This window comes from Macaca fascicularis, chromosome 1 (genome assembly GCF_037993035.2).
Source record: "Macaca fascicularis isolate 582-1 chromosome 1, T2T-MFA8v1.1".
Taxonomy (NCBI): domain Eukaryota; kingdom Metazoa; phylum Chordata; class Mammalia; order Primates; family Cercopithecidae; genus Macaca; species Macaca fascicularis.
In genome coordinates this window covers 114,360,001-114,387,863 of record NC_088375.1, presented here as the reverse complement: position 1 = coordinate 114,387,863, position 27,863 = coordinate 114,360,001, and the positions used below count along the sequence as shown (strand labels likewise).

General features: G+C 38.2%; 2 protein-coding genes across 3 annotated transcripts in view; both read right to left on the bottom strand.

The window, feature by feature from the left end:
* Positions 1-27,863, bottom strand: part of LOC102127036 (NBPF family member NBPF4) — a 635,890-nt gene that overhangs the window by 184,293 nt on the left and 423,734 nt on the right.
* The window catches only part of NOTCH2 (notch receptor 2), a 190,372-nt gene that overhangs the window by 101,255 nt on the left and 61,254 nt on the right, over positions 1-27,863 (bottom strand). For both annotated transcript variants that reach the window (XM_005542140.4, XM_005542139.5), the window contains exon 2: positions 17,153-17,234. In XM_005542140.4, the coding sequence (XP_005542197.2) occupies positions 17,153-17,190 (38 nt within the window). In that variant the 5' untranslated portion in view covers positions 17,191-17,234. The remainder of the gene's footprint in view (positions 1-17,152; positions 17,235-27,863) is intronic.

Here is a 27,863-nt window from a genome sequence, read left to right as displayed (position 1 = left end):
TCTGTCTCATTCCAATCATCTAACCATCTTACTCTTTAGTAATCCATAACTCGAACACTCCATATTATTTCCACAATCTTGTCTACTGTCCCCTATATTAGAATCTTTTTAATTTCCAGTGAGAAACATCATGCTTCCTTTCTGGTATATCTGGTATATTTCCAACTTATGTTCTTTCCTTCCATCATTCTTTCAAAAATCTGCTGTAAGATTCAAAAATCTTACTGTTCTACAGTAAGCCTTCTCCAAATCATCCCACCTATCTCTGATCCTTTCAACAGTAGATGCAATGCCATGTAATGCACTACATTGGCTCCACTGGTACAGTTCTTCTTTATTTAAGCCACTGTTACGTCTTTGCTGTACCTTTCTCAAACTTCCATCTAGTCACAGTTTTTGTGGGGAAGAGCTTGTCTTGAACCCTTGGTGTAGGTTCCCTGAATACCTGAGTACCTAAACCCCACTAAGTAGCTAGTTCCAAAGCAGGGTAAATTTCATGTGATGGATAAAGTCAGTCTCTCAATCCGAATATTCTACAAAATCCATCTCTACTCTGTGATCTGTCTGGCAGAATAACAGGCCAAATCAACCTAATAGTCATCCTGAGGTATAGAATTATCCTTCACACCCCAGGAAGCTAAGCAGCATTACGGACATGGGAAGAAACGGGAGTAATAGGTGAGATAGTCAGAAATAACAGACCCTTGTTTCCTAAGGCAGGAGATCTTTGAACCTGCAAATCCCTACTCAACTGTGGTATAAGGAGAACATATACTCTGTTAGTCTCGGTGAAAAATAAGATTCTCTGCTTAAAAACAAGGGCTTAAAAATAGCTGTCTGCTTGAGATGCCTAAAGTTTAATTTGGTTAGAGGGTGAAAACATGGGTAAACACCCAACATTCCTTACAAATCTATAATTCTATTAAGCTGCCCAATACACATTTTGGAAAATAGTCTTACCACTTGAACTAAAGGTGTATATTCTAAAAAATAACCACAAAAATCTAACAGATGCCTTTCATCTCCAAAATTATATGAATGTTTCCCTCCTGTAGGGAATTTATTATTTTCATAATTGTCTCTTCAATGTCTCTCAGTGACTTCTACTTACTCTCTCTTCTCTAGCATTGGAACTCTGAAAGAACATACTTCACAGATGAGGTTGTGAATACAGAGAAAGCTTTGGGGCGGGGGGAATTTTTCCATTTTAAACTCCATAAACTAATCTGAATACTTATCAGGTCCATAAAGATAAAGATATATTTATGACTTTTTCTTTAAAAGTCTCAACTGGGCACAGTGGCTCACACCTGTAATCCCAGCACTTTGGGAGGCCAAGGCGAACAGACTGCTAGAGTGGAAGTTCAAGACCAGTCTAGGCAACACAGGCAACATGGTGAGACCCCCCATCTCAAAAAAAAAAAAAAAAAGTGTCATTTCTGACATTAAGAGGTCCACATTTTCATTGTTACTGTTCAAACATACACATGGGGTTGGGTGTAGAAAAGTAAAGGAAGGAAGAAAACAGAGAAAAACAAGGGATTCCTCCTAGTGGAACTAGAAAACATTCCATTTGAAGGATACCCCTACAGTTCCCTCTCACTTAAGCAGATGAAAACCAGACCCCAACTCTCACATCTCAGCAGCAGCCTGGATTAGTTTACATGTAGCCACTTTACAGATTTCAACGAAGCTGGGATCTGAATAGCAATTCCAATCTATCTGGCAATGGCTGCAGTTCAGGATCAGTCTCCCTAGTAATACATTTGTTCTTTCACGTTTCCTAAGTGAATAGCCACTCGTCTAGAGAAAAGCTTAAAACAGTGTAGCAGCTTGTGTCAGCTCCAAGATGACTGAAGTCTGAGCAGGAAATAAGCCCCTTTTCCAAATAAAAGCCAGTGTTCTCTCCCCTTGTTTTTCCACCGAATGTTCTGTATCAGCAGGGTGAGGCCAAATTGCATCCAGGGCTTTGCTGCAGCTCTGTCTTTAGCCTTTTTTTTTTTTTTTTTTTAACGAGGATTTGGCCATTTAAAAAAAAAAAAAAAAAAGCAAAATCCTACCACATACAAGAAGAAAAAGAGAGGCATGCTTTACAAAACAGCTATTTCAAAATCATGATTTTTAAAAAACTATACAGAATGTGGAACGAAGGGGAAAAAAAATGTCTCATGTGGGTTGCGTCGGCACTGCAGCTGCTCCTCATTAAAGCTCCTCTTTACTCCCTCTGGGCTAGTTTCCAGCAGAAAATTCTTTAAACAGAACTCTGCTTTCAACCCACTTTCTTCTTGCGCTGGGCCTCTTGGCCCCCCAATCCGCAGTGGCAGCCTGCCCTAGCTGAGCTCTAGAGGGGGGAGCGGTCGTTAAGGTAAATGAGGTAAGGGCAGGGGAAAAAACTAACAAAACCCAGAAACCAAATTAAGCATCGGTCAGTAACAAAGGTCTGTAGTTTGAAAGGCTCCAAATCAGTCTGTTCTTTCCTGTGACCATAATGCCAGCTTAGTTTCCTGCCCCCCTTCTTTGTCCCCCCTGTTAAAGTAGATAAAAATAATTGCTAACAGCCAAGGCTAGCTGTAACCAGTGAAAGTTCCTATGTAACATTCAATTCCCAAGGCTCTGACTACAAACTTATAGGTACCTCAGAGCCTATAGAATCAAGTCTAAACTTCTAGGCTGGCATTCAGGAGGCCTAACCCACCTACTGGTCTAGCCTCACTGGTCTCTCTCCTTTCAGTACCTCCTGGCTGAGGTCTGATGGGTTTGTCAACTTTTTAATTCTGTCACTCTGTGTAAAGGTAACTAACTAGGTTATGCTAATTACCGACTTTGTTTTAAAAACATGCCTGAGGACTTCTAGTTAACTTCCTGGTAAAGAGGGGAAGAAAAGGGAAGAAGCTCTGTCATACCGACTATTTCTTGCCATTCCCACTCTACTCTGAACCCCACCTTCCCTCAAAAAAAGAAAGAAAGAAAAAAAGGAAATACTATAGCTTACTCAGCAAAAAGGAAAAACAAAAAGAAGTTTTAAAAAAAGTATTTGTGTATAGATTAGTGTCCAGAACTGGGATGCTTGTGGTAAAACACACTTTCTAGTGTAGTTTCTTTTTCTAGGGCCTTACTAGTTCTATGTGAAGGAAACAAAGTATACAATCTCTCACTCTCACACACGCGCGCGCGCACACACACACACTTTTATCACAACTAATACATAAAGACTACCAAATACTGCAGGGCAGCTCATTTTTCTACTATGTAAATTCAGCTTCCTGGACAGACCATTTCTGCTTTTCTTGTAGAAGTATTTCAGAAAATGTTAATCTTGGTTCCCACATTAGGTTGCATGCTTCCAAATTAAAAGTTTCCCACAGGAAAAGAACTTCACGGGGAATTGTGAGGCTGGGAATTATCTCTGAAACTCCACCTCACTTAGTTTACATGTGTTCAGGTTTTTCACCCCCTCATCTGAATAAAGCATTAAATGCACACTAATTTTAATAAATCTAAACCAAAAAGAAGCTGAAGTGGCACGGACTTTAAAGCTGTTGAATCACAGCATCATTCATCTTCACTGGAGACTATGAAATCAGTAACCACTGCAATGAGAAACCATGCTTTATTTATACAAGAACTTTGCAAACATCCTTATCTTCCAGTTTACAGTCTAGGCTCATTTATCAGAACTCAAAGCCTGAGCTGAGCACCTAGTCTCTTCAATCATCACTTGAAAGATCGGGAAGGGGCACACAGTGTTAAAAGACTTGTGTTGTTGCTATAACAGAAGGTGGTCTTTCCTCTGTGTTCCAGAACACAATCAGGATCTTACCATACTTCACTGCACTGGACCCTGAGAAAATATCTACTTATAATTAAAACATGGTAAACACATTCTAGACATATGAGTTTATAAAAAACACCCTTCAATGTAATGGAAAAAACTGAATGAGTTAGCTCAGTTGTTCCCAAGCTATGGGCTGTGGAGTTATTGCAAGGGATCCGCAGTCCTTATAAACCACTTTCTAAACTACTAAACGGTGTCTTGTCCATATTTAAATATATGTATATGCTGTTATGACTAGTAAAATATAAAGATATATTAAATGATTCCTGAATTCTTAGATTTTGACAGTATACATTGTATTCAAACAACACACTAAGAAATTGTTTCATCTCAAGTTCTCTCCTTTATGCACTATACTCTTGCTAAACACTTTTCAGCTCCTAGAAAATGCTACAGAACACCTAAAATTTCATTGTCTCAACTTAAATGTTATTTCCTATGAAAAACAGCCTTGACACCTCCTCTGTTCTTATAACCCTGAGACTGTGTCACTCATTAGCCTTTATTATGATTATTTGTCAACAGACTAAAATTATTAATTCTCATACTCCCAGTGTAACACAATGATTTGGATATAGAAGGCATTCAACTATTCAGTGCAGAAGCAAAAGGTCAAAATGAAGGGTTCTGTGGAATCTTTACTAACCATTAAAAAGACCCTATAAATACACTTGAAGTTTGGGAACAACTAGGTTGAGCTATTTACCTAAAGGATTTTCAAAACTAATTAAGATTCCTGATATATAGACTACTACTTAACCCGCGCTCACCCCTAAATCAGTCAAATTATGCCAACTCCATGCAAAGTAGATTATTTTTTAACCACTTTCCCTCCCACCCCCCAAATATGAAGTTAACCAACACACACAGAGAGGCATGTGTGCATATGCAGGCATACACACAACACACACACACAAACAGTCCTCATTCCCTCTTGCACTTTTATTAGTCTTTCATCAGTGTTGATAAAAGACTGACTACATAAACCACCAGGGACCTGGATCCCTGACTAAAAAAAAAAAAATCCTACAAAGTGGCCTCAATAGCATGAACTGCTAGATTCTGTAGTGACTGCCAGTGAAAATTAAAGAAGATCTCTAGAAAGAAAAGTAAGTGTTGGAGCATTCTTTCCATTCCCCAATGTTGGTGGATGACCACCTTCAAAGTTCTGAAGTCCAAAAAGTATTTAAAAGCAGAATAATTTAAAAAGCTTACGTTTGGTCTGAAAAGATTTTTCTAGTTCAAAAACAACTGTATATTTGGATACCAAAAATGAGAAGAAATAGTGCAGAATCTTTAGATTGCCTAATGGGATCTAGAGAAAGAGCTCTTAGTCCCAGTCTACATTCTAATGAGTTATGTAATAAAGGCTAATTCACTTAGCTGTATTACGCCTCAGGCTCCTCACTTATAAAACAAAATGAGTGACAAAGGTACTTTCCAAAGTCCCTTTGACCTCCTAAGTGTGATGACTCTATAATCTTGGCCTTTGAGGTCCCTTGGCAATATCACCCAAGGATGTAATGATGCTTGCTGATGTTAATGTTTGGGTGTTTGTGGTTGTATATGTCTTGACCACTGTTCCACTCCAAGCAGGGGATCCTAGGGCAAGAACTGTACTGTGTCTCTTTTTTAATATCCCTCAAGGTGCCCGTCACCCTCTAGTTGCAGATAGTTCAATACACACTTATGTAAATGAATTGTTCCACAACTCACACTTTCAGCTAGCCCCTCACAGATGCATAAGAAAGCAAAGAACAACCAAACAGAAGGAACAATATATTTAAACAAGATAAGGGGAATGAAAAAAGAATCTTGCGTTTAAAGGGGATAGAAAAGCCTAACCGTCTTCTCCCAAACAACTGGCCAACATGAGAGCCTGTTTTCTTGAGCATAGGATGGTGGTAGATATCTCAGTCTCTATGGAATCTGACCTGTTGAGTTATACAAGGCTAAAACTGACTGAAGTGTGTATGTAAGACAACAGTCTGGGAAGAGAAGCACTAAATTTAAGCTCACGGGGAATCAACCACTTAAGTAAACTCAGATAGAACTTTATCCAGATCTCATTTTTACGTATCCTCTCTACAAAGCATAAACACTTATCTTACTCACTTCCCATCTCATGATGCTATCATTAATTCTTGTAAAATTTAGAAAAGAATAGGTGATGTCTCCTAATGAGAGAGTTTGCTTCTGTCACGAACTGTGACAGTCAGTGTCAGCCTTTGCCTGGAAGAAAATGAGTCACTTTTTCATTAGTAATCAAGTTATGTCTATTTTTTAAGAGTGACCCAGAAATTCAAGGCCATGAGTTTCAGCAATACAAGACGGAGAATCAGACACCACAAACATTGTATACAAATAGAATTAAGACAGAAAAATTAAAGTCAAGGAGGTACAGAGTTACTTTGCAGGATGACTGAGGTTTCAGAAAGGGCAAGTTGCCCCGAAAAATAATTCCTCAAGATGTGTCTGGCTTACACAACAAGAACCAGTATTTCAAAATCTTAAAGTGACAGGCAGTTAAACAACTAAGGCACTACCATCATCTAGGCAAGAGAATCTTAACCACCATCAAATGTTTTCCACACAGAATAGGCAGCCCTAGTTTATTCTGGATAATTGAGGGTTTGGATATGTACTATATAATCAGAGGAAACAAGCAGTAAAGGACCTGAGCTAATTTGGGGTAACCAAACACTTGGCTAACAGATGCTTCCTTACTCTGGATCCCTCATATGAATCAGATCTGGCCAGCGATATGCTGGACAGAAGATATTTGAGGTTAAGATACCTGAATTCTCAACTAAGGGAATGAACTATGTAGTACATGAAAACCAACCCTCTTCTTAGTGCCTCTGTTTTTCTGTTACTTCCCCTATCCCAACCCATTCTTGCTCTTGCCTTAGAGATTCTTAGATTCTGATTTCCCTTGCAAAATATGGTCACAAGCCTACCTGGCTCTCGGTCTGGCAGAAGTACAAGAATCAAGAGTCAAGGCCAAAAATGTCTGAGGGAAGGAAGGTAATTGCTCCCAGCTTCCCTCTCTTCCTGTCCCCGGGTCCTCTCCTTTACCCTCACTCTAGGCATTCTACCTCCAAACATTCAAGTTAACATGTGCTAAAAGAATGATTTTCTAAATCACTTACCTGTCACTGTGAAACTAGATTAATCCACATACTGGTTTAGTAAAACCTCATACAAACTGGTGGATACACAAAAGAGAGCAATCAAGATGTAGAAAATGTTTGAAACTGTGTCATTAAGAAAAAGTGATGAAGAAATTGGTTATTATTCCAGGAAATAACAGTCCCTTCTAGTCTCCTCAGCTCCCTTCCTCTCACCCTTCTCCTACCTATCCATCTTCTAAGGGACCACTAATATTCAAAGATTTAGGATCTAAGCAGTGCACCAAAAGTCCTCTGATTTTACTCCTTCGTCCCACAGCAGTTGTTCCTTTGTCTGATTCTCCATAGTTACTATCTGTGCCCCTGCACTGGGATAGTACAGACTGTTTTATTTTACACATCTCTGTATGGTTCATCTCCCCAGCAAGACTTCAGAAGACTGCCGCCATGTCTTACGCAGGAGAAACTGCGTTCATTGTCAGACACTCTCTGGGTACGTATACTTGTGAATAAAGAAGTCAGGTAACACAGGCCTTTTGGGCTTTTCTGTCTATTCACAATACCCAGTACAGTGATCAGTTAGAGTAGGCTGCTCAGTAAATACTAGTGTGATAAAAGTGAAACTTTTGTTTGAAAAGTGAGGATTCTATAGTGCTTAGAGTCAATCCAACCTTCAGTGTTCAGCATACAGGATTATAGACAGTGACTGCAGGAAAATGACCTGAATCTATACAGATTTAATACCCTAAATGCTACTGTTCTACATAAATCCTAATCAGATTATTTTCTTATTAACACCTGCCTTTCTCCTCATATTTATGTGAAGGCAAAAAACTAGATAGAATGCTCTAGTTCAATGTGTTCGCTGAATAATAGCACCCATCACTTAAATAATGCTTTTCTTAGTCTTTATTTTCACTTTTCTTTCATAAAACCCTTTTCATAAAGATCAAGTAGAAGACTGTTTAGGAGAAGAGCATTTCTTTTTTTTTTTTTTTTGAGACAGAGTCTCACTCTGTTGCCCAGGCTGGGGTGCAGTGGCACAATCTCGGCTCATTGCAAGCTCCGCCTCCCAGGTTCACGCCATTCTCCTGCCTCAGCCTCCCAAGTAGCTGGGACTACAGGCGCCCACCACCACGCCCGGCTAATTTTTTTGTATTTTTAGTAGAGACGGGGTTTCACCATGTTAGCCAGGATGGTCTCGATCTCCTGACCTCGTGATCTGCCCGCCTGGGCCTCCCAAAGTGCTGGGATTACAGGCGTGAGCCACCGCGCCCGGCTAGGAGAAGAGCATTTCAAGCAGAAATTAACTGCATTACTTTTTCATAGGGGAAGGCTGATGGAGTTAAGAATTGGCAATACATTTTTGGACACAGAGCACTAAGTGCTAGTGAAGGTCACTAACAGTGAATAAACAGGATCTAGAAAACGTGCAGAAATCCAAGAGATAATTTAATTTACCTTACATTGGGGTGTAAGGTAAAACTCAACTAGGAGAAATATGAAAACAAAATGCATAACACAGTCGCATGTGCACATGTGTGTGCATACACACATATGACAGGAGGGCGAAGAGACACTAAACTTCATTCCTAACTACTGAATGTTGAGAGGGCCTAATGAAAACCTCTATCACACCCACATATTTATGCTAGCTTAACAAATTTCAAAGTGCTTGGAAATTTTTGGATGATTACTTTTTTTCATATTTTGATATCCCCCATTTCTTTGCTATCCTTGATAAGGGCAGATATAGACAAAATAAAAGAATTTAATTAAGCTTCTCCAGATCCTAAAAGAGAAATACTTCTCATTTTGCTTAGTCACAAGAAAAGGGAGAAAAAAAAGAATTCCTATGTGAAATTAATGGTGCTAATGAGACATGCCTGAACAATAAGAAACTTCACATAAGATTATGATTAACCTGGAGACTGTGTTGAAAGAAAGCTAGCTAAATTCACATCTATTAATGCCAGGCTGCAGGCCAAAATTTGTTGATTTAATTTCTTGGCAGTAACCCAAGACAGCTAAAAGGATACAGGCAGAGTCTAAGAACCAGATTCTCCTACTTCTTCACTGAACACTGAAATATATAAAGGTACCAACTGAAAGAATAAAAATTAGTTGAAAAGAGTATGGAAATTATGTTGCTATGTGTTAACAAGCTATTAACTGGTGAGGCACAGTGGTTCAGGCCTGTAATTCCAGCCCTTTGGGAGGCATAAGTGGGAGGATCACTTGAGCCCAGGAATTCAAGACCAGCCTCAGCAACATGTGAGACCGTGTCTCTATAAAAAGTTTTAAAAATGGGAGAATGAGGCAGGAGGATGGCTTGAGCCTAGGAGGTGGAGGCTGCAGTCATCCATGATTGCCCCACTGAACTCAAGCCTGGGTCACAGACGGAGATGCTAGTAACCAAGATTTCCTTTACAAAAGACCCCTTAGGGACACATCATATTTGATAAAGGATTTTAATAGGACATAAGTATTAATAAGAATCACTTAGGAATGGTACTGTTAAAGGGTCCAGATCTCAAGTCCTAATACAACGAAAAGCCTCACAGGACATACTCATATGCATCTGTAACTCACTATGCAAATGTAAGGTGCCATATTCAACAACTTGTGACTTTTGTGCTGGCAACAACATTTATCAGAAATCACTGAATTTAACCTGTCTCAATTTAACAACTGCATAAATCTGTCTGGACTTGCTCCTGTTCCATTAGTAAAAAGAAAGGAGAAGTTTCAAATTAGTTCTCTCTACTGAAGCACACTTTCATAGACAATATCCTCTATCCCTACCTTCACTGCCCTCTTCTCATATTTCATCCATAGTTATTACATAGAGCTTTCATGCAATATTCACCAAACCTGGCCCATGTACACTCATGTAACTACATGCAGATTCAGTGTTCTAGTATGACATGAGGTACTCAAGCCTACCTAATGCTACTGTCTTTAAATTTAGAAATTACATAAAGCAGTGTTTTAATCATATTCCTGATCTGAAAAGTCCTCCTTTCATATACTTTCAAATGTTCCACACTTCCTTTTCAGAAGGTTCCATTTGAACTACCAACTTAAAACAGGTAATTCTGTCCCATTTTATTGATAGGGAAACTGAGACTCAGGGTGACAGCACATTTTCCACGAGTATATCTCAGGTCCACTAAAGAGTGATGGGATCTTGAGCAAATTACTTAACTTCTCTTAGCTTCTATATAGTCTCTCTCTCACATAAGGACTAAAGTAAATACATGTAAACTACTTAATTGAGAACAGACCCTAAAATGCAATAAGTGCTCAGTAAATGTTAGCTAGCATCATAGACTTTAACTTGCCAAAGATCCAATTGTTAATAGGAATCAGGACTCAAACTTAAGTCTATCTGGCATAAAACGCATATGTCCTCAGCTGGGTGCTGTGGCTCATGCCTGTAGTCCCAGCACTCTGGGAGGCCGAGGTGCGTGGATCATGAGGTCAGGAGATTGAGACCATCCTGGCTAACACGGTGAAACCCTGTCTCTACTAAAAATACAAAAAATTAGCTGGGCGTGGCAGCAGGCGCCTGTAGTCCCGGCTACTCAGGAGGCTGAGGCAGGAGAATGGTGTGAACCTGGGAGGCAGAGCTTGCAGTGAGCCTAGATAGCGCCACTGCACTCCAGCCTAGGTGACAGAGCAAGACTCTATCTCAAAAAAAAAAGAAAACCCACATCCTCTTCATGTCATCAGTCAAGGATCTTCCATGACCCTTACTCCACTCACCAGTGCCAGGCTGAGCCATGCTAGTTCATGAGGCAAAAGAAAAAATCAGGAGTACTGATCTCCTTATTTAAAATTTTGATAATTTTCAACTTATTTTGCATTAATTTTGATTTTTTGAACAACTACATACAAATATTATTGATTTCGATTACTGGGTTGTTTTGGCACTCTCTTAAATTTCACAAGTGAGGCCAGTGCCTTACTCGCCTCACCATGGTCCCAGTCCTGCCATTCACTGGTGGCCCCGTATAGAAGGCCACATTATAGTCAGTTTATTTCATACTTGGCTTTACTTTGAATCCCCCTAAGAAGTCCAGGTTAATGAACTGGTAATTATTTTATGACTTCCCAAAGAAGTGTGAAATAATATGATAACAATATTGCAACTACTACCACATACTTGAGTTATCTGTTATATGTTGTATACATAAATAGCATGCAATAAATAATCCTTGAATTAAGAAATCCTGAACGCATTACATTTTAAGAAGAGATTACTCTAGGTATTTAATGAGCCAAAAAACAGCATTCTTTTTTTTTAATTTATTTATTATTATTATACTTTAAGTTGTAGGGTACATGTGCATAACGTGCAGGTTTGTTACATATGTATACTTGTGCCATGTTGGTGTGCTGCACCCATCAACTCGTCATTTACATCAGGTATAACTTATTTTATGTTAAAAAGATTAGCAAACTATGGAAGAGTGGCTAAGCTTCTGCTATCATATTCCAGAAAAACTATATACACAATGTTCAGCTAAATAGGCACCCTACTTGAAGGAACTAGGCTGGCAGAACCAGTTTCAGCTGAGAAGAAAGAGAAAGTGATTTAACAGCTGATATTTTTCCCTGTCTATTTCTTTGATCTGACAATGCCCCTGTGCTTCCGTGAATGCACTCACAAGAAGGTGAAGGAAAGGGGAAAATGCTGAGTCAGCCATGACTTCTGAAATGCCTTTCTGGGGGAGAAGCACCACAACACAAACATTGCCAACACATCCTCCATAAAAAGCTAGGTTCTAAGGGATTATGAGTGTCTCTACCCGCTACTTACTATACAGACATCTACCAAGAAGACAAAGAAAGCAATGGCTCTAGTTTTTCTTGGATGGATTCAGGAGATCTGGACCACCAACATGACTCCCTAATCCTGGCAAGGAAAATTGTTAGCTGTTAATGTTTAATGTTTATTACAGCTAGCAGACAAGTTTTAGATAAAACGTGACACAAAGTTGTATTTTATAACACTTTATATTTATAATAATTTACCTTAAAGTGTAGTTTTTAGATCAGCACTTTGGCAAAAAATAGACATTCTCAAATGCAAGCACCCATCTATAGGAACGTATACAACGCATGGTGACTTTCTGCTATTACACAAACACTATGTTAGATATTTACCAAGTGGTATGTAGGAAATTCTGAAAGGCCCCTTTATATTTCCAATTTTCATCATTAAAAACAATTGCAGAGTAACTTATATCAGACTAACCCTCTTGCTCTGGACAAAATATCAAAGGCACTGGAGAATCACTAAAAGCAGGCATAAACTAGAAGGGATATAAGCCTCAGAAAAAGCGAAGTAAACTATATGAAATCCACATTTACAGTTTGTTTTTTTTTCCGTGAAGGTACAACCCAGTCCATCCAGCAGAAGAGGAACAGTGTGCAAGCAGAAAACGGAAGTCCTGCTATGCTGAGGAGTCAGAGGTATCTGGAGCTGTCACAGCAGCTAGAACATGAGGAAAAATCCTGGAAAAGGCAGAACCACAGAGTGGGTAGCTTCAAAGGATGCATACAACTCTGCTCAAATCCTTAAATAATTCCTGACTATGCATGAGCAAGATAAGATTCAGAAACCCAAGAGGAAGTAAGAGCTGGACAGCTGAAAAGACTAAGTAGAAGGCTCCTGGGGCTGGGGGTTCCGTTCTGCCTTAGAGGGGCTTAATGAACACCTCAGGGCTTGGTAGGCCCCTCACACTTTCCACTGAACCCCCAGAAGGGTCACATCTTGGGAATAAGAGCCCTATCCCATGACTAAGATTTATATCACTGAACTAAGGGCAGAACAGAAGTAGGCCCACCCTAACGTGTCCTAAAATCTAGCATCCATAGGATCAAGATGATCTGCCAATCTTGACAAAATTCAACATTCTTTAGTGGGAGACAAACTTTAAAATCTGTCACCCACAACGTCCACTAAAATAATGTAAAAGTACCATACATGTGTAAAGTAAAGGGAAACTGTACCCATTGTCCAAAGAAAGAGCAGGTGATAGAAACAGAAACACATCCATAGACAACCCAGATTTTAAGAACTAGCAGACAAAGATTTTAAATAACTACAATAAAAATGTCCTTAAAATGCACATTTTGTCAATTACACAAATCATAACCTAATCTACCCCCAGAATGCTAGTGAACTTGAGTTGTCCATGACCTTTAATCAAATTGGGATTTAGAATGGTTTATATTTGAAAACCTGAAGCAAACAACTTGAAAGTAATTAATGACATCAAATTTAATCATATATTTACACCTCCCAGAAGGACAAGAGAAAGAATAAAATATCTTATCTCTCTGTAGTGAGAGGGCTTTATTAAGATTTGACAGTAGTTATTTAACAGCAATAATTGAGTTTTATGCAAGATTACACAGGTTCTCCTTATCTGGCATCAAAATCTAATCACAGACTGATAGGGTACTTAGGCTCCTAACAGTGAGAAAAAACAGTTGAGCTGAGTACAAAACTAATCTTCAAAAGTACTTATCTTCATCTGTCAATGTGATCTTATCAAGGATTTTTATAATTTCTATAAACAATCATTATATTTTAGCTGAATCAGTAGCATTATACTGTCTAAACAGATAGTCAGATTCCTTCTATTTTAAAACATTTTCTACCAGTTCCCATCCCACCACTCACCACTTACCCCCACCCTGGCCCTGTAAAAGGAATTTGGCTTCAACTTTCTTTTCTTAATCCACTAAGCAATCTCATGAATAAAAAGATAATCGCATGCCCTGCATGCCTGATAGAATTTTTTATAAACCTTCTAAGTGTTTTAATATTTATTTACTATTTTGTGAAAATAATATTTACTGAACAAGCTAGATCATCTTCTTTCTCCATAGAAAAAAATGTAACGTTGGTGAAAATATACTGAAAGCTCTGCTAAGTACACATTATTTTTGCATAAAATTTTGCTTAAAATTCTGTGGAGGTAGGCAAAGCACTGTAGAATGATTGACATGGCTGCCTTGATATTGTTCTTGCTTTTTCTATGTCCACTTATGTTGACCCTGCCACTCCTAAAGATGCTAATATTACTTTTGCTGAGGTAGGGAATCACTCTCTTTATACAAGTTTTGTTGTTCATCTTGGTCTCCCAAAAGGATGGCCTCAGCAATTTTTTTCTCACTCTCTCTCAAGGAGCTTGTTTCCCTCAAAACAAGAAAGACATCTGAGGGACACACCCAGAACTGTATCCATAAGTATTCCATCCTATCAACAATTAACAAGTACCCAGGGACAGAATTTAGGCAGCTCCATTTTCATCAACCACAGGTGCCTGCCCTCAGCAGTGTTCTCCAGGAACTGGTGGCAACTTCATCTCTCCAACCTTGGTTGGCAAGTATGAGGCTAGTAACCCAACAGTCCAACAAAGAACAACTGGACTTCTTCCCAACAGTGACCCTTAGGTGTCCTCTCCTGGTAAATGCTCAGAGATTGGTCTCCCCTAGAAACCTTCTCTCCCCATGTCAGACCAAAAATATATAGGCAAACACTTAGAACCTATTCGAAATTCTCCACATATAAGTCACCAAGTTGAAAGACCTTCAGATAGAACTAATTTACCTCTCTGTGTGGTATTACCATCCTGAATGCTATGTGAAGTAAATATATTTTTTTAAATTTTACTTTTAAGTTCTGGGATACATGTGCAGAACATACAGGTCTGTTACATAGGTATACATGTGCCATGGTGATTTGCTGCACCTATCAACCCATCATCTATGTTTTAAGCTCCACATGCATTAGGTATTTGTCCTAATGCTCTCCCTCCCCTTTCCCCCCATCCCCCAATAGGTCCCAGTGTGTCATGTTCCCCTCCTTGTGTCTATGTCTTGTTATTGTTCAACTCTCACTTATGAGTGAGAACATGCAGTGTTTGGTTTTCTGTTCCTGTGTTAGTTTGCTGAGAATGATGGCTTCCAGCTTCATCCATGTCCCTGCAAAGGACATGAACTCATTCTTTTTCATGGCTGCAAAGTATTCCATGGTGTATACGTGCCACATTTTCTTTATCCAGTCTATCATTGTTGGGCATTTGGGTTTGTTCCAAGTCTTTTCTACTATAAATAGTGCTGCAATAAACATACATGTGCATGTGTCCTTATAGTAGAATGATTTATAATCCTTTGGGTATATACCCAGTAATGGGACTGCTGGGTCAAATGGTATTTCTGGTTCTAAATCCTTGAGGAATCACCACACTGAAATTTTTAAAGGAGAGAACCAGTGTCTTCTTATTTAACATAAATAGATAAGAAACATGTGCATGATGATATCTACTTAGCACCTTTTAGTTTAAGAAACACATTGTTATACAATAACTATACTAGGCACTGTACTAGGCATTAACTATGCAAAAAATGCATAAGACTAAGACCTCACATTCTAGTAGAAGAAACACATCAACAAATGACCATAATGCAATGGGGTTAACTACCATAAGAGTTGAATAACAGAATAAAGCAAGCAACTAAGGCACCAAATGCCACAAAGAGACTGAACAAGATTTTAGTGGCCAACTCTAAGGTATTAAGTTCCCTCCCTTATTATCTCCAGTTGTATCTCCATTCTTAGAGGAGAATACACCACACTTTTTTCCCCTAGCTAGAAAAACTAAATGAGCAGCCCATATTAAGCTACATAAAACCTTTATTTCCAATGTTATCTTTATTCCAATCCAAACAACCTATTGTTAAGCTTTACTGTCATCACAGCTTAAAATATTTTCACTTTAGTGAAGAAAATCATTTCTGACGTGAAAAAATTAATCTTGTTTATAACATTAAAAAACTAAATCCTGGTGTCAGAACAGATCTCACTGGAAAAAAAGCTGTAATTACATTTCTGGTAAGAAATAAAAATGTGTTGGATAAACTCATGTAAAATGCTTATTAAGCAAGTACCTCTACCAAAGCAAAGAAAAATTACTCCTCACAAAAGTGAAGGAAGAGAAATTTCGTATTACCAAATCTTATTTATCCAGCATCTTCCCTGAAATAAATAGAATGGATATATATTCCTCTCAAAAATTTTCAATTGAGGTAGAAGAAAAAAAATTATTTGGAGGAAACCTAGAAAAGCTATCATGAAATTATCTCACAGCCTTCTTCAAACAAACAAAATGTCTTGGCTAGAGCAGATGGTTGGAGAAAAAAGGAAAAAAAAACGCTCTTAAGAACTAGCCTGCATTTTCCTTCATCTTTACTCTTTTATCCCCACATAATAATACACACTCACAGCCCCTGCTCCCCGCCCCATCTACACATATGCATACATCTTCCTTTCTCACTGTCTCACTTTCAGAATTAGATTTTTTACACTAGAAAACAAATATGAATATAATATTCACTTATACTGGGCAGAATATTAAAGTTGATATCTATTTGGTTTTACTTAAAAACAAGATCATAGTTAACACGTTAAGGGGAGACTCTAAGAGTATGCCTTAAACTGAAAAACACAAGGGAATCTACTATACATATATATATGTGTGTGTGTGTATATATGTATATATGTGTATATATACGTGTGTGTGTGTGTATATGTATATCTATATATATATATGTATATTTTTTTTTTTTTGAGACGGAGTCTTGCTCTGTCACCCAGGCTAGAGTGCAATGGCATGGTCTCAGCTCACTGCAACCTTCGCCTCCTGGTTTCAAGTCATTCTCCTGCCTCAGCCTCCTGAGTAGCTGGGACTACAGGCATGTGCCACCACACCCAGCTAATTTTTCTATTTTTAGTAGAGATGGTGTTTCACTATGTTGGCCAGGCTGGTCTTGAACTTCTGACCCTGTGATCCACCTACCTCAGCTTCCTAAAGTGCTGGGATTACCAGTGTGAGCCACCACACCCGGCCTACCCCATATATATTAACTAGCCACCCACTGAAAAGTCTTTTTCATGGTGAGAAAGATAACAGTAAGATAGTAAGAAGTTCTTATTAACTAATTATCTGGCATCCACATCCTTCCATCCTCGCCCCCAACCAAAATCTGTACCAGGAAAGCTCAAGAACCAGTAACATTCCACAGAAGTATTAAAAATAGCGGAGTAGAGCCAAATCTTGTCCAGTGTTCTATCGCAAAAAGAAAACATACAAAGAGAAAAACTTACTTGCAGTATCCTGTGCCATTGTGGTAGGTAACACACATTCCTTCATTTACACAGGGTTCATAGCCATCTCGACACTGCAAGGCTAAAAATAGAAACAAATGCACATTAGAAGTAAGTCACTAATCATAACCCTAAGACACCAAAGAGTAATCCAATCCAGATCAACATTCATTCCCACCTAATTTGTGTTTCTTTTTAGAGTTTTAATCAGCTTTTTATTTTTTGGCTTCTAACACAGAAGCCTATTCCAAAAGTATCTTCCAACAACAACCATGTTTGTGGTCTTGAATGATGCTCTTACTTTTCTGTGTTCTAATATCTCCAGCTGTTACATCTCCTTCTCCCAATTAAAAATTAAAGCCATACCATCTATGACATGACAGATCATCTTGGGATTTAGATACTTCAGACGAGTATTCTAAGGATTCATCAATGAATGTCTAGGAAAATGTTAGATAAATAATAGATCACCATTATATTGATGAATTACTTAGCCTTCAGGTGAAGTTTTAAAACAGACCACTTCAAGTAATCAGAAACAGCAATAACAGTCATTCAACAAACTGAAATTGAGAGCCTAGTATGTACCAGGCACAAAATTAGGATCCAGAAAAAAGGAGAAATGGAATACATAAATGAATAAACATATCTCTAGCTTTAAGGGGCCCATAAAAAGATGGGGAGTAGAACATGAATACAGATTGTAGAGAGAGTATCAAAATAAATAGAAGGAGATAAAATAAAAATTCTCAAACTCTTGATTCCCCCATTCCCTTTAAGAGACAATGAAAAGGCACTTTACCATCTGAGGCCCTCCCAAAAACAGACTATTCAGAAAAAAGAACAAAAACAACAGCAATAGTAGAAATTTTCATTGATTACAGCCAAGAATGGAAGAAGTCTACGCAAAATCTGCCAATCACTTGCTGGATAATTAGAGTATCTTGATTGCTTAGCTTTTAGAGTTGAAATTTTCATCACCAAAATACATATCGAGAACCCTAACAACTGGAAAGGTAAGACAGAAAGAAACTTAGTCAAACAACAAATATCAAAATTGAAGCTCATGAACTCTTCCTTGGAGGTTATTAAGATGTCCATCTCTTATGATAGTTAATGTATAAAAACCTGAAAGCAAAACTGAGAAGTTCCCACTCCAAGCTTCCTCTAACCACAGCACTCTATGCATAAATTGTGCAAGATCAGAGACTCTAGGCCTGCCCATCCCTGGCATCAAAACCAATAGCCCAGGTGCAAGCTGGATGCCAGAACAACTCCTCCACCAATTACTGCATAAAAGCCCTTTATTTGCCCAGTATTGTATCCAGTAGTGGAATCATTTGAGAACATGTTTACAGAAAATGCATCCCATCCTTAAAATAATATTTTTAATGGTAATAGTAATAATAATAGGAGCTAACACATAGAACTTACTAAATACCAGGCACTGTCCTAAGTACTTTACATAAATTAGCTAACTAATTCAATCTTCACAACAACCCTTAGAAGTAAATTTCATTATACCCATTCTCAGGTGAGAAAACAGGGAGGATAAGTGGCCTGCCTACTATCATACCAGTGAGTTAGAAAGCCAGAATTTGAATCCAGAGACTCTGCCCTTAACCACCGAGATACACTGCTTCCCACTCCCTGAAATTTCTCAGGATTGGCAGGGTGTATATTATTATACCTATTTACCAATAGTGAAGGCCAGAGAGAATAAGTGGCCTCTTCATGGGGCATTGTACCACTAGCTAGTGGGCAGTGCTGGGCCTAGGACCCAGGTCTCTGCTAAGTCCAGCCCATCTCTATGACAGCTGTTGGGATCACACACAGAGTCACCAGGCTGCAGGCCCAAACAGGCAAATTCAGGAAGAGGGTCATCTTGCTGTCCATATCCCACTTCCCTGTAAGGCTCAAATGCTCCCTCTTCCCACACTGATAAGCCCAATGCAACAACTATAATTAAAACATTTAATGTCAGGTTATTTCCTCCATACCAAAGTTCTCAAACTGATTTTTTCATTCTCTTTAGACACTTTTATTAGTTTCAGTGAGAACTTCCGGGGTTTTTTCTATTTACTTTTTTTCTTTAAATAAAATGATAAATAAATAAAACCCTCACAGTAGGAAAGGAATGTCCTGTAGGCACAGAAAAAGCTGTAGCTCTGTCCCCCTGCAGGAATCCTGGTGCAGTGGAGGGACTCAGGAGACCTGAAATCCTGTCTGTACCTCTAACTGCAAGCAAAGCACAACTTCACGGGGGCTCAATTTCCCCACCTGTAAACCAAGCTGAGAGTGAACTAAATGTCCCTGAAGATACCCTGTGATCCACCAGCGACAGCTCCCGCCTTAAAAGTACATGAATGGCATGCCCAGTGCCTGAAGAAACCTATCCTGGAGTGCATAAAGACCCAGCCACCCATGACTCAGAATGCCATGGGTGCAAAAATCACGGCCTATTCCTATTAAGTGTCTTGACAAATCATTACAGTGACAGGTTCAGAGAAATACAAACAACCCAAAGTCAATATGTAGCAATCAATCTAGCAAATAACTTTACAGCCTAGCCTTAGTGAACCAATCAAACTCAGTGACTGAAAAGAAGGTGGGCTTACCAGGCTAATAATTAATGCCACTTGGCTGATTTGTGGGATCATGCTACCTTGAACCTTTAACATTTACTGAGCCATGGTTCTCAAATTTCAGCAAGCACTGGAATCACTTGGAGGGCTTTTTAAAAAAGAGTGTTGGACTTGACCCCCACAATTTCTGATTAAGTCCATAGGGAGCCTAGGAATCTGCATTCCTAACAAATTCCCAGGTGATGTTGACACCACAGGTCTGAGGAACCACACATTGACAACAAATATATGAAAGCTTGAGTGTCCACTTTTAAAAATACTCAAAAGATATATAATATAGAGGTCATAGATGATTTAGATGATAATATACTGCCTGAATAAACAGGATGTGGAGAAATGGAACCCTTCTACTCTGTTAATGGGAATGTAAATTAGTACAACCATTGTGGAAAACAGTGCAGAGGTTCCTCAAAAAACTAAAAATAGAATCACCACATGATCTGGTAATCCCACTGCTGGGTATCTACCCCAAATATTTTAAATCAGTTTATTGAAAAGATGTCTGTACACCCATACTAAGTTATGGAAGTGTCCCTCAACAGATGAATGGATAAATAAAAGGTGGTAGATAGGCCAGGTGCAGTGACTCACGCCTGTAATCCCAGCACTTTGGGCGGCCGAGGCGGGTGGATCATGAGGTCAGGAGTTCAAGACCAGCCTGGCCAAGATGGTGAAACCCCGTCTCTACTAAAAGCACAAAAATTACAGCGCGTCTGTAATCCCAGCTATTCAGGAGACTGAGGCAGAAGAACTGTTTGAACCTGGGGGGCGGAGGTTGCAGTGAGCTGAGATCGCGCCACTGCACTCCAGCCTGGGTGACAGAGTGAGACTTTGTCTCAAAAAACAAGAAAAAATAAAGCGGTAGATTGTATACAGAGTGGAATACTATGCAGCCTTTAGAAAGAAATTCTGTCATTTGAGACAACATGGATAGAATTGGAGAACATTATGCTAAGTGAAATAAGGCACAGAAAGACAAATACAGCACGTTCTCACTTATATGTAGAATTAAAAACCATCAAAATCATAGAAGCAAAGAGGAGAATGATGGTTACAGAAGCTACGGGCCTGATGGTCAATGGGTATAAAGCTACAGTTAGACAAGAAGAATATTTTTTTTGTATGTTTGAGATCTATTGCATAGTGTGGTGAATGTGGTCAATAATATTGTACGTTTCAAAATTGCTAACAGAGTAAATTTTAAAAAATGTTAAATATTTGAGATGAAGGATACAATTGTTCTACATTGTATTTGTAAATTATAACATCACTTTGTACCCCATAAATGTATACAACTATAAATTGACAATTCTAATTTTTAAAAAAGAAAAATAATCTTGACACTCGTGGCTTTACTCAGGAGCAAAAATGAATATTATAATTATCTTCCATACAAAGAAAAATTAAAACTTTGATAACCTGAAACCATGAAAGTGAGACTGGGAAAGACCTCACTTTAAAATTCAATTTACTTTTTTCCAATGTAAAACATTTAAATTTAACAATAAAATTGAAGGCAGCTTCATGTTTATAAAGTAAAAAAAGAAACATTAAATCATACCATAGAGAATTGATGCTTAAACTGATGCGTTAATAGACTCCAAGAAACTAGTCACTCACAAAGAGTCACTTTTTCCCCCAATTTTCATGTCAATAAATACTTGCTGGCTGAAATAAATCTTATTTACTGTGTGTATCTGCTGCTTGTAGAGGCCCTCCTCTACTCCACCAAAAAAAAAAAAAAAAAAAAAAAAAAAAAAAGGGCAAAAAGCAGTAGATTTCAATCTCATCACTCCATCACTTGGCAATGTAATACAAAAATCTAGAAGCCAATTTCCAATTTTCATACACTTTCAGGGCCGTGCAGTTGGGAACTAGCTACCTAATATTCAGAACATATTTAGAAAGCATCTACTATTAGCAGGCACAGGTCCTGATGTCAGGGATACCGTAGTATAATGAATAAACTCCCTGTCCTCAGGAACCTTATTTCTATAAGAGAAAGGTGGCTAAAAAATTAATAAATAAAATCATTTTGGACAGTAATAAGTGATAAGTTCCACTGGAAACAAAACCCAGTAATGGGATAAAAAGCAATCATGAAGGCTGGGGGTGCAGGAGCATACCTCATATAGTGTCTAGGAAAGGCCTCCCTGAGGAGGTATGCTTTGAGCTACACTGTAAATGAACAAGTGTCATGAAGATATGAGGGAAGAGCATCCCAGGCAGAGGAAACAACAAGTGTAAAGGACTTGAAGTGGGAAAGAGACTGGTATTCCAGGGTCATATGGCTAGAGGTTATTAAGCAAGGAGACTGGCCAGGGAGGCAGGCTGGGGTTAGATCACAAGAGCCCATGATAAGGATCACAGCTCTAAGTAGGAGAGTAAACTACTCAGCTGTTTTAAATAAGAAAAATGACACAGATTTATGTTTGACAAAAGTCAAGATTATGAAATGGTCCAGTGAGTAAAAAGGCTTTTCTTTTCTTTCTTACATAAGCTTATTCAAATCACCCCTTTCTAGACTAGACTGAAGACATCCATTTTCCCAGCTCCCCAAAATGGCAATGATTTTATTCTAATAGCATCTAACCTTCCAGAAGCACTACCTGTAACATGTTGCCCCACTACTTTCTAACCCACAATGGCTGTCAGTTCTTACTTAGTTCTCAGAACTTAATCTCAGTTTGGCTCTCCTAAGAACCAGTTGGGAGGTCTGTGCAGTACCTTCACACAGTACCAAGTCTGGCACGTTTTCTTCCAAGGACAAGCCATTTCTTACTTCAACCAGTCTAGGCTCCCATGCTGGCCTTCCAGATCAGAGCTTACCTTACCTGCCCAGTATTACTCCCCACCACTTCCACTGCATTCTCTGCCCAGTTTATGCCCTCTTTCCTGAACAAATCACCATTGAACTCAGTTCCATTCCTCCATACATGTCTGCTTCCTCTGATTGCTGCCTTCCTCATTACCATTTAAATTCTACCCATTCCTTCAAGGCCCAGTTCACCTCTTGCCTCACCCAGAAAGCTTCCCCTGGAGGGTTCTGGTCCTCACAGGGCCACCACCCCCTATCCTTGTAACACTCATGACTCTCAATTCAGCACTACATGGTCTTCTAGCTCTCTGCTTTTTCACTTTTAAGTTCCTGGGATATAGAAAACATTTCTTCTTTTCTGAATATTTGAAGCAATGCAGATAAGCAGTTGAAAGCACGGATGTAGAAATTAGACGAATCTGGGTTTGAATACTAGCTCCACCATTGACCTTTTCTGTTTCTTCTTTGTGCTTGATATAATTTGGCTATTTTGTCCCTTCCAAACTTCGTGTTGAAATGTAACCCTCAATGATGAAGGTGGGGCCTACTGGGAGGTGTTTAGGTTATGGGGGCAGATTTCTCATGAATAGCTTGGTGCCCACCTGCAGTAATGAGTGAGTTCTCACTACCATGTGAGCTGGTTGTTTGAAAGAACCTATAAATTGCTCCCTCCTCTCTTGCTATGTTGCATACCTGCTCCCTCTTCACCTTCAGCCATGAAAGTTTTTTGAGCCCTCACCAGAAGCAGATGTTGGCTCTAAACTTCTTGTACAATCTGCAGAGCTATTAGCCAAATAAACTTATTTTCCTTATGAATTATTCAGCCTTAGGTATTCCTTTAGAGCAATGCAAAACAGACTAACACACTTCTTTTAAAAAAGTATAGCACTGAAGGCATAAAGAGAAGTGATCCACTAAAGGTAAAATAAACAATATATGTGAGCAAAAACTCAGTTTTAATACAGTTCCACTAGTATTTGTTGAGCAACTATTGTGAGCATTGTCCCCTACTAGGGCACTGCATGAAAATTAAGCACAAATAAAACAAACAATGTCTGTCCTCATGGTCCTTACAATCTAATGAGGAGAAGTTGGGAGTAGGGGCAGAGAGAATGTGACCTACCCAAATGACTCTAAGATAAATACAAACAAAATAAAAATTGCCAATACATACCCTTGGCATACCCTCTTAATACCAATCTCAGCATCACTCCAAAAAGAACTTTGAAGAAATACAATATGAACCCTTGATGTTCAGCACTAACTGTAACTCAATCCAGACAAGGTTCTTTTATTTATTCAGGTTTATCAGCCCCAATTGTATATAAAAACCGCAAATAACACAGTAAGCTGCCATTGATTTTAACCAGTTCCAGTGCCTCAGAAATTTATTCATTTAAGGATAAGGCTAAGGTATCCAGACTTGATAGAATCTTCCTTAAAATTTCCTTTAGGCATTTACCTAGGTTTTCCAATGCTTTTCAATGTCATACCAGCTACGTATTACTGGCTTAAAAGGCTCCCTTTGTTTTAGGCATTTCTAACATGAGTAATTAAGTCTGTACTTCAGCCAGTGTAATCTGAGCAGCCTTCAATGTGTTTTACTTGTTGCCATTAACATGTAATCGTTTTAAATTGGCATTACTTGTTGCTTTGTAGCCTCTTCAAATAAGCCTCTGTCTGTTGTCTATCTCACATGATTTTTTTTCATATCTTCCTCCCTGTCTGCAGTGTGGTATCTGTGCTTAGATCCACTGCTCGATCAGAAGAAATTTTAATGTCTTGACTGTCTGGGACTCCTAAAATACATGAAGAGGAGTTATACAGGGCTCTTTTAACTTTTTCTTCAACGTTTATGCAAATTTCAAGTAGCAATATTTGAGAGAGATGAAGTCTGAGTTTACGCCCTAGGATCTTGGCTGTGGTTGGCTGCTGTTGATTCTGGCACATGGCCTCTGGAAGAGGCTCAGTAAAATGAAAAAAGCAAAGTTTTCTAAAATGACTGCCTGCATTATTACCAAAAATAGGAGAATTGAGGGCAGACAAGGAGACATCAGGGATTTGCAATAATTCTCATAGCACCCTGCAATTTCAAACAACAAAACTTTCACTAAATTTTTCATTCCATTTTTTGGGATCAAGCCATGAAAAAAAAATCCAAACAAACAGAAGAAGTGCGGAAGTTTCAAATCCCAAGTGGTACATTTAAATAAAAACGAAGTGGAGAAACATCTGTCTTCCTCCTTGAAATCTGTCTTGATTAAAAGGAAAAAAAAAAAGAGCAATAAGAGAGACATCAATTTTGTTTTCCTAACAGTGTTCCAAGGATTTTTGTGCTCTTTACAGATATTATCATATAGAAAATGTGTTTCCTACCTAAGAGATGCTAATATCAGATCCCGAAGTTAAGAACTGGGCTATAGGGTCACAGCAAATTATTATTGCTTTTCAAAAACTGAAAATATACCTTAATTTAAGAAAATATAATCAACAAAAACAACTTATAAATGAATATTTTATATTACTAATAGAATTTTCATACTATAAAAAAATCATTTCAGTTAGCTGATAAATCTAGAATAATTTTTGGTTTTAAAAATTCCAATTTTGTTCTATTTTATAATATTGAACTTATTGCAAAAAAAATTCATCAATGTTTGCTGTGCTATATTGAAATCTACTACACACTGTGTGGTTTTTTTCTTTTATTTTTCTCTTATTAAAGACTTCAGAAAAAAATTCAGTTTATGCATGGGTTAAATTTCAATTCCTGGATTTTGGAGATGAGACTAATGCATTCAGCTTTTCTACATGAAATATAAGGTTTGAAAAAATCCACAAATACTTACAAATCAGGATGTAGCCAATTTGCTAATAATGATCACCTCCGTACGTATCCATGTACATTCTTTCACCTGAAAAACATTTTACCTCCTTTTCCTTTTTCTCTATCTTGCTAAATTCCAACTATACTTCAAATCATAGATAAAGCATTATTTTCCTGAAGAAGCATTCAGGGACCCACTGATACAGATGTTCCTCTTCCGTGCTCCCATTTTATCCTAGGTAGATGTATTATTAAGTGCTGGCTCACTCATCTCTCTCTCTCCCACTTCTATGCAAATTTCATAGAGGCAGTAACCATAATTGGCTCATCTTTGTACACCTGGGACCTAAGAAGGTGCCTGGACCACAGCAGGTACTCAATATTCAGTAAGATATTCAATAAACTAAATAGCTATAATTAAGACAAAACCTATGGATAAACCCAACCTTCAGCGTGTATGTTTATGTGTGCAATTTCACTTTGTGTAACAAATAGAAAAGTAAAATAAGAAAAAAAAAATGCAAATTTCCAGGCCTTTAACAAGGATGAAAAGTTGAGAAAGTAGAATTGTACTTTTCTAATCTTTGCAAAACTAAAACAGCTTTGAAAGTTCCTTTCTTACAATTTGTATGAATGAAGATACACTCTCCACTCTTAGCCTCCTATAAATCTTAAGCCATGTATATTATGGTAAAAACTGACTGAAATAGGTTGAATGCAAGCCAAAATAATTTACATCTAAATGAAAAACATAGAAAACAGAGTAATAAAAAAATTCCAACTGAATGGGAAACTAAGATAGTCTGTTTTTATTGTATAGTATTATCTTCCCCATGAGTAGATTCACTAATACACATCAGCAGAACAATAAGCACCAACGAGATCCAAACAACACTTCAGTATAAGTATCTAACTCTTTGTAAAATGACATTGACCAATAAGATCACAGAGTTTACATGTCCAAAAGGTTCAAGATCTCAGTGTAATAAAATCCAACAGTGAGGAAGAAGCTGTATCATATCTAGAAATTAAATTATTATCTACAAAAAGGGCTACATATTTGTGTGCTGCTTAGTGGTCAAAAAAGGTAAATATGAAGTGTTATCCCATTGTCTTGTCTCATATCTTGTATTATCTGTTCTGTTCCACTATCTTTATTTGTACTATTATCAAGACAAATTTTGCCTGTCACCAATTTCCTGTGCTTTTAGTAAACCCTCCCTTTTTAAAGCTTTCTAAAGACTATTTTGTTAAGTACAGCTTAGTTTTTTTAAGTCCTTAATTTTAAGTACATGCTTTTAAATACCCTTGCTGGAAAAAAATTTATAAATATATATAATCTTCTTGCTATACACCCAAAAGAAACAACATACTCTTTTAGCTTAAATTGTTCAGAACACTTTTTTTTTTTTTTGAGATACAGTCTCAGTGTCGCCCAGGCTGGAGTGCAGTGGCGCGATCTTTGCTCACTGCAAGCTCCACTTCCCGGGTTGACGCCATTCTCCTGCCTCAGCCCCCCGAGTAGGTGGGACTACAGGCACCCGCTACCACGCCCGGCTAATTTTCTGTATTTTTAGTAGAGATGGGGTTTCACCGTGGTCTCGATCTCCTGACTTCGTGATCCGCCCGCAAAAAGTGCTGGGATTACAAGTGTTCCGCGCCCAGACCAGAACACTTTTTAAACGGAGCCGACAATTTCTCGTGTTTGTTAATTTAGAAGTAGACACCCAAAGAGAAATTAAAATTAAATCAAAATTATGTTAAAAATGAAAATAGAAAAACCTAAGATTGCTACATATTATTATATAAAATCACAGATACTTCCCAAAACAAAACAGGGAAAATCCAAAGAAAAGCCTCAGATTTCCCCACATGCATCCTTCCTCACAGCCTTTTTAAAGCATCCTTGGGTGGTAGCAATGAAGGCTATTCACAAAGCTGGGTAGAAAAGTAAAATAAGAAAGAAAAAACTGCTGCAAATTTCCAGGTCTTTAACAAGGATGGGGACAGAGGTCATCAGGGATACCATAATCAATGTACTGTGCAAAAATAGTGCAGAGGAGATTGGTTAGTCCTACATAAAGTCCAACTACATATATGGTTAACTATTCTCAAGTCAGGGTTCGCAGAAGCTAAGGTTCTAACATTTGGATTATTTTTATATTATTATCTGGGTCAGATAATATGCCTTCAGTCAAAACCAAACTCTGTTCACCTGTGAATAGTATTCCTGTACCCAAATTCCTGTACACATCACTGAGAACTGTCTAAACCCAAGTGCTTCAAAAGATCCTAAACCCTCAACTCATACCCAGGATATTTCAAATAAGCTCAGAAACTAGCACTGTGAGGAAAATATCTAAATATGAAGATATTAATGCCCATCATTGCCATTTCCAGAGAACACACCTGAGGCCAAAA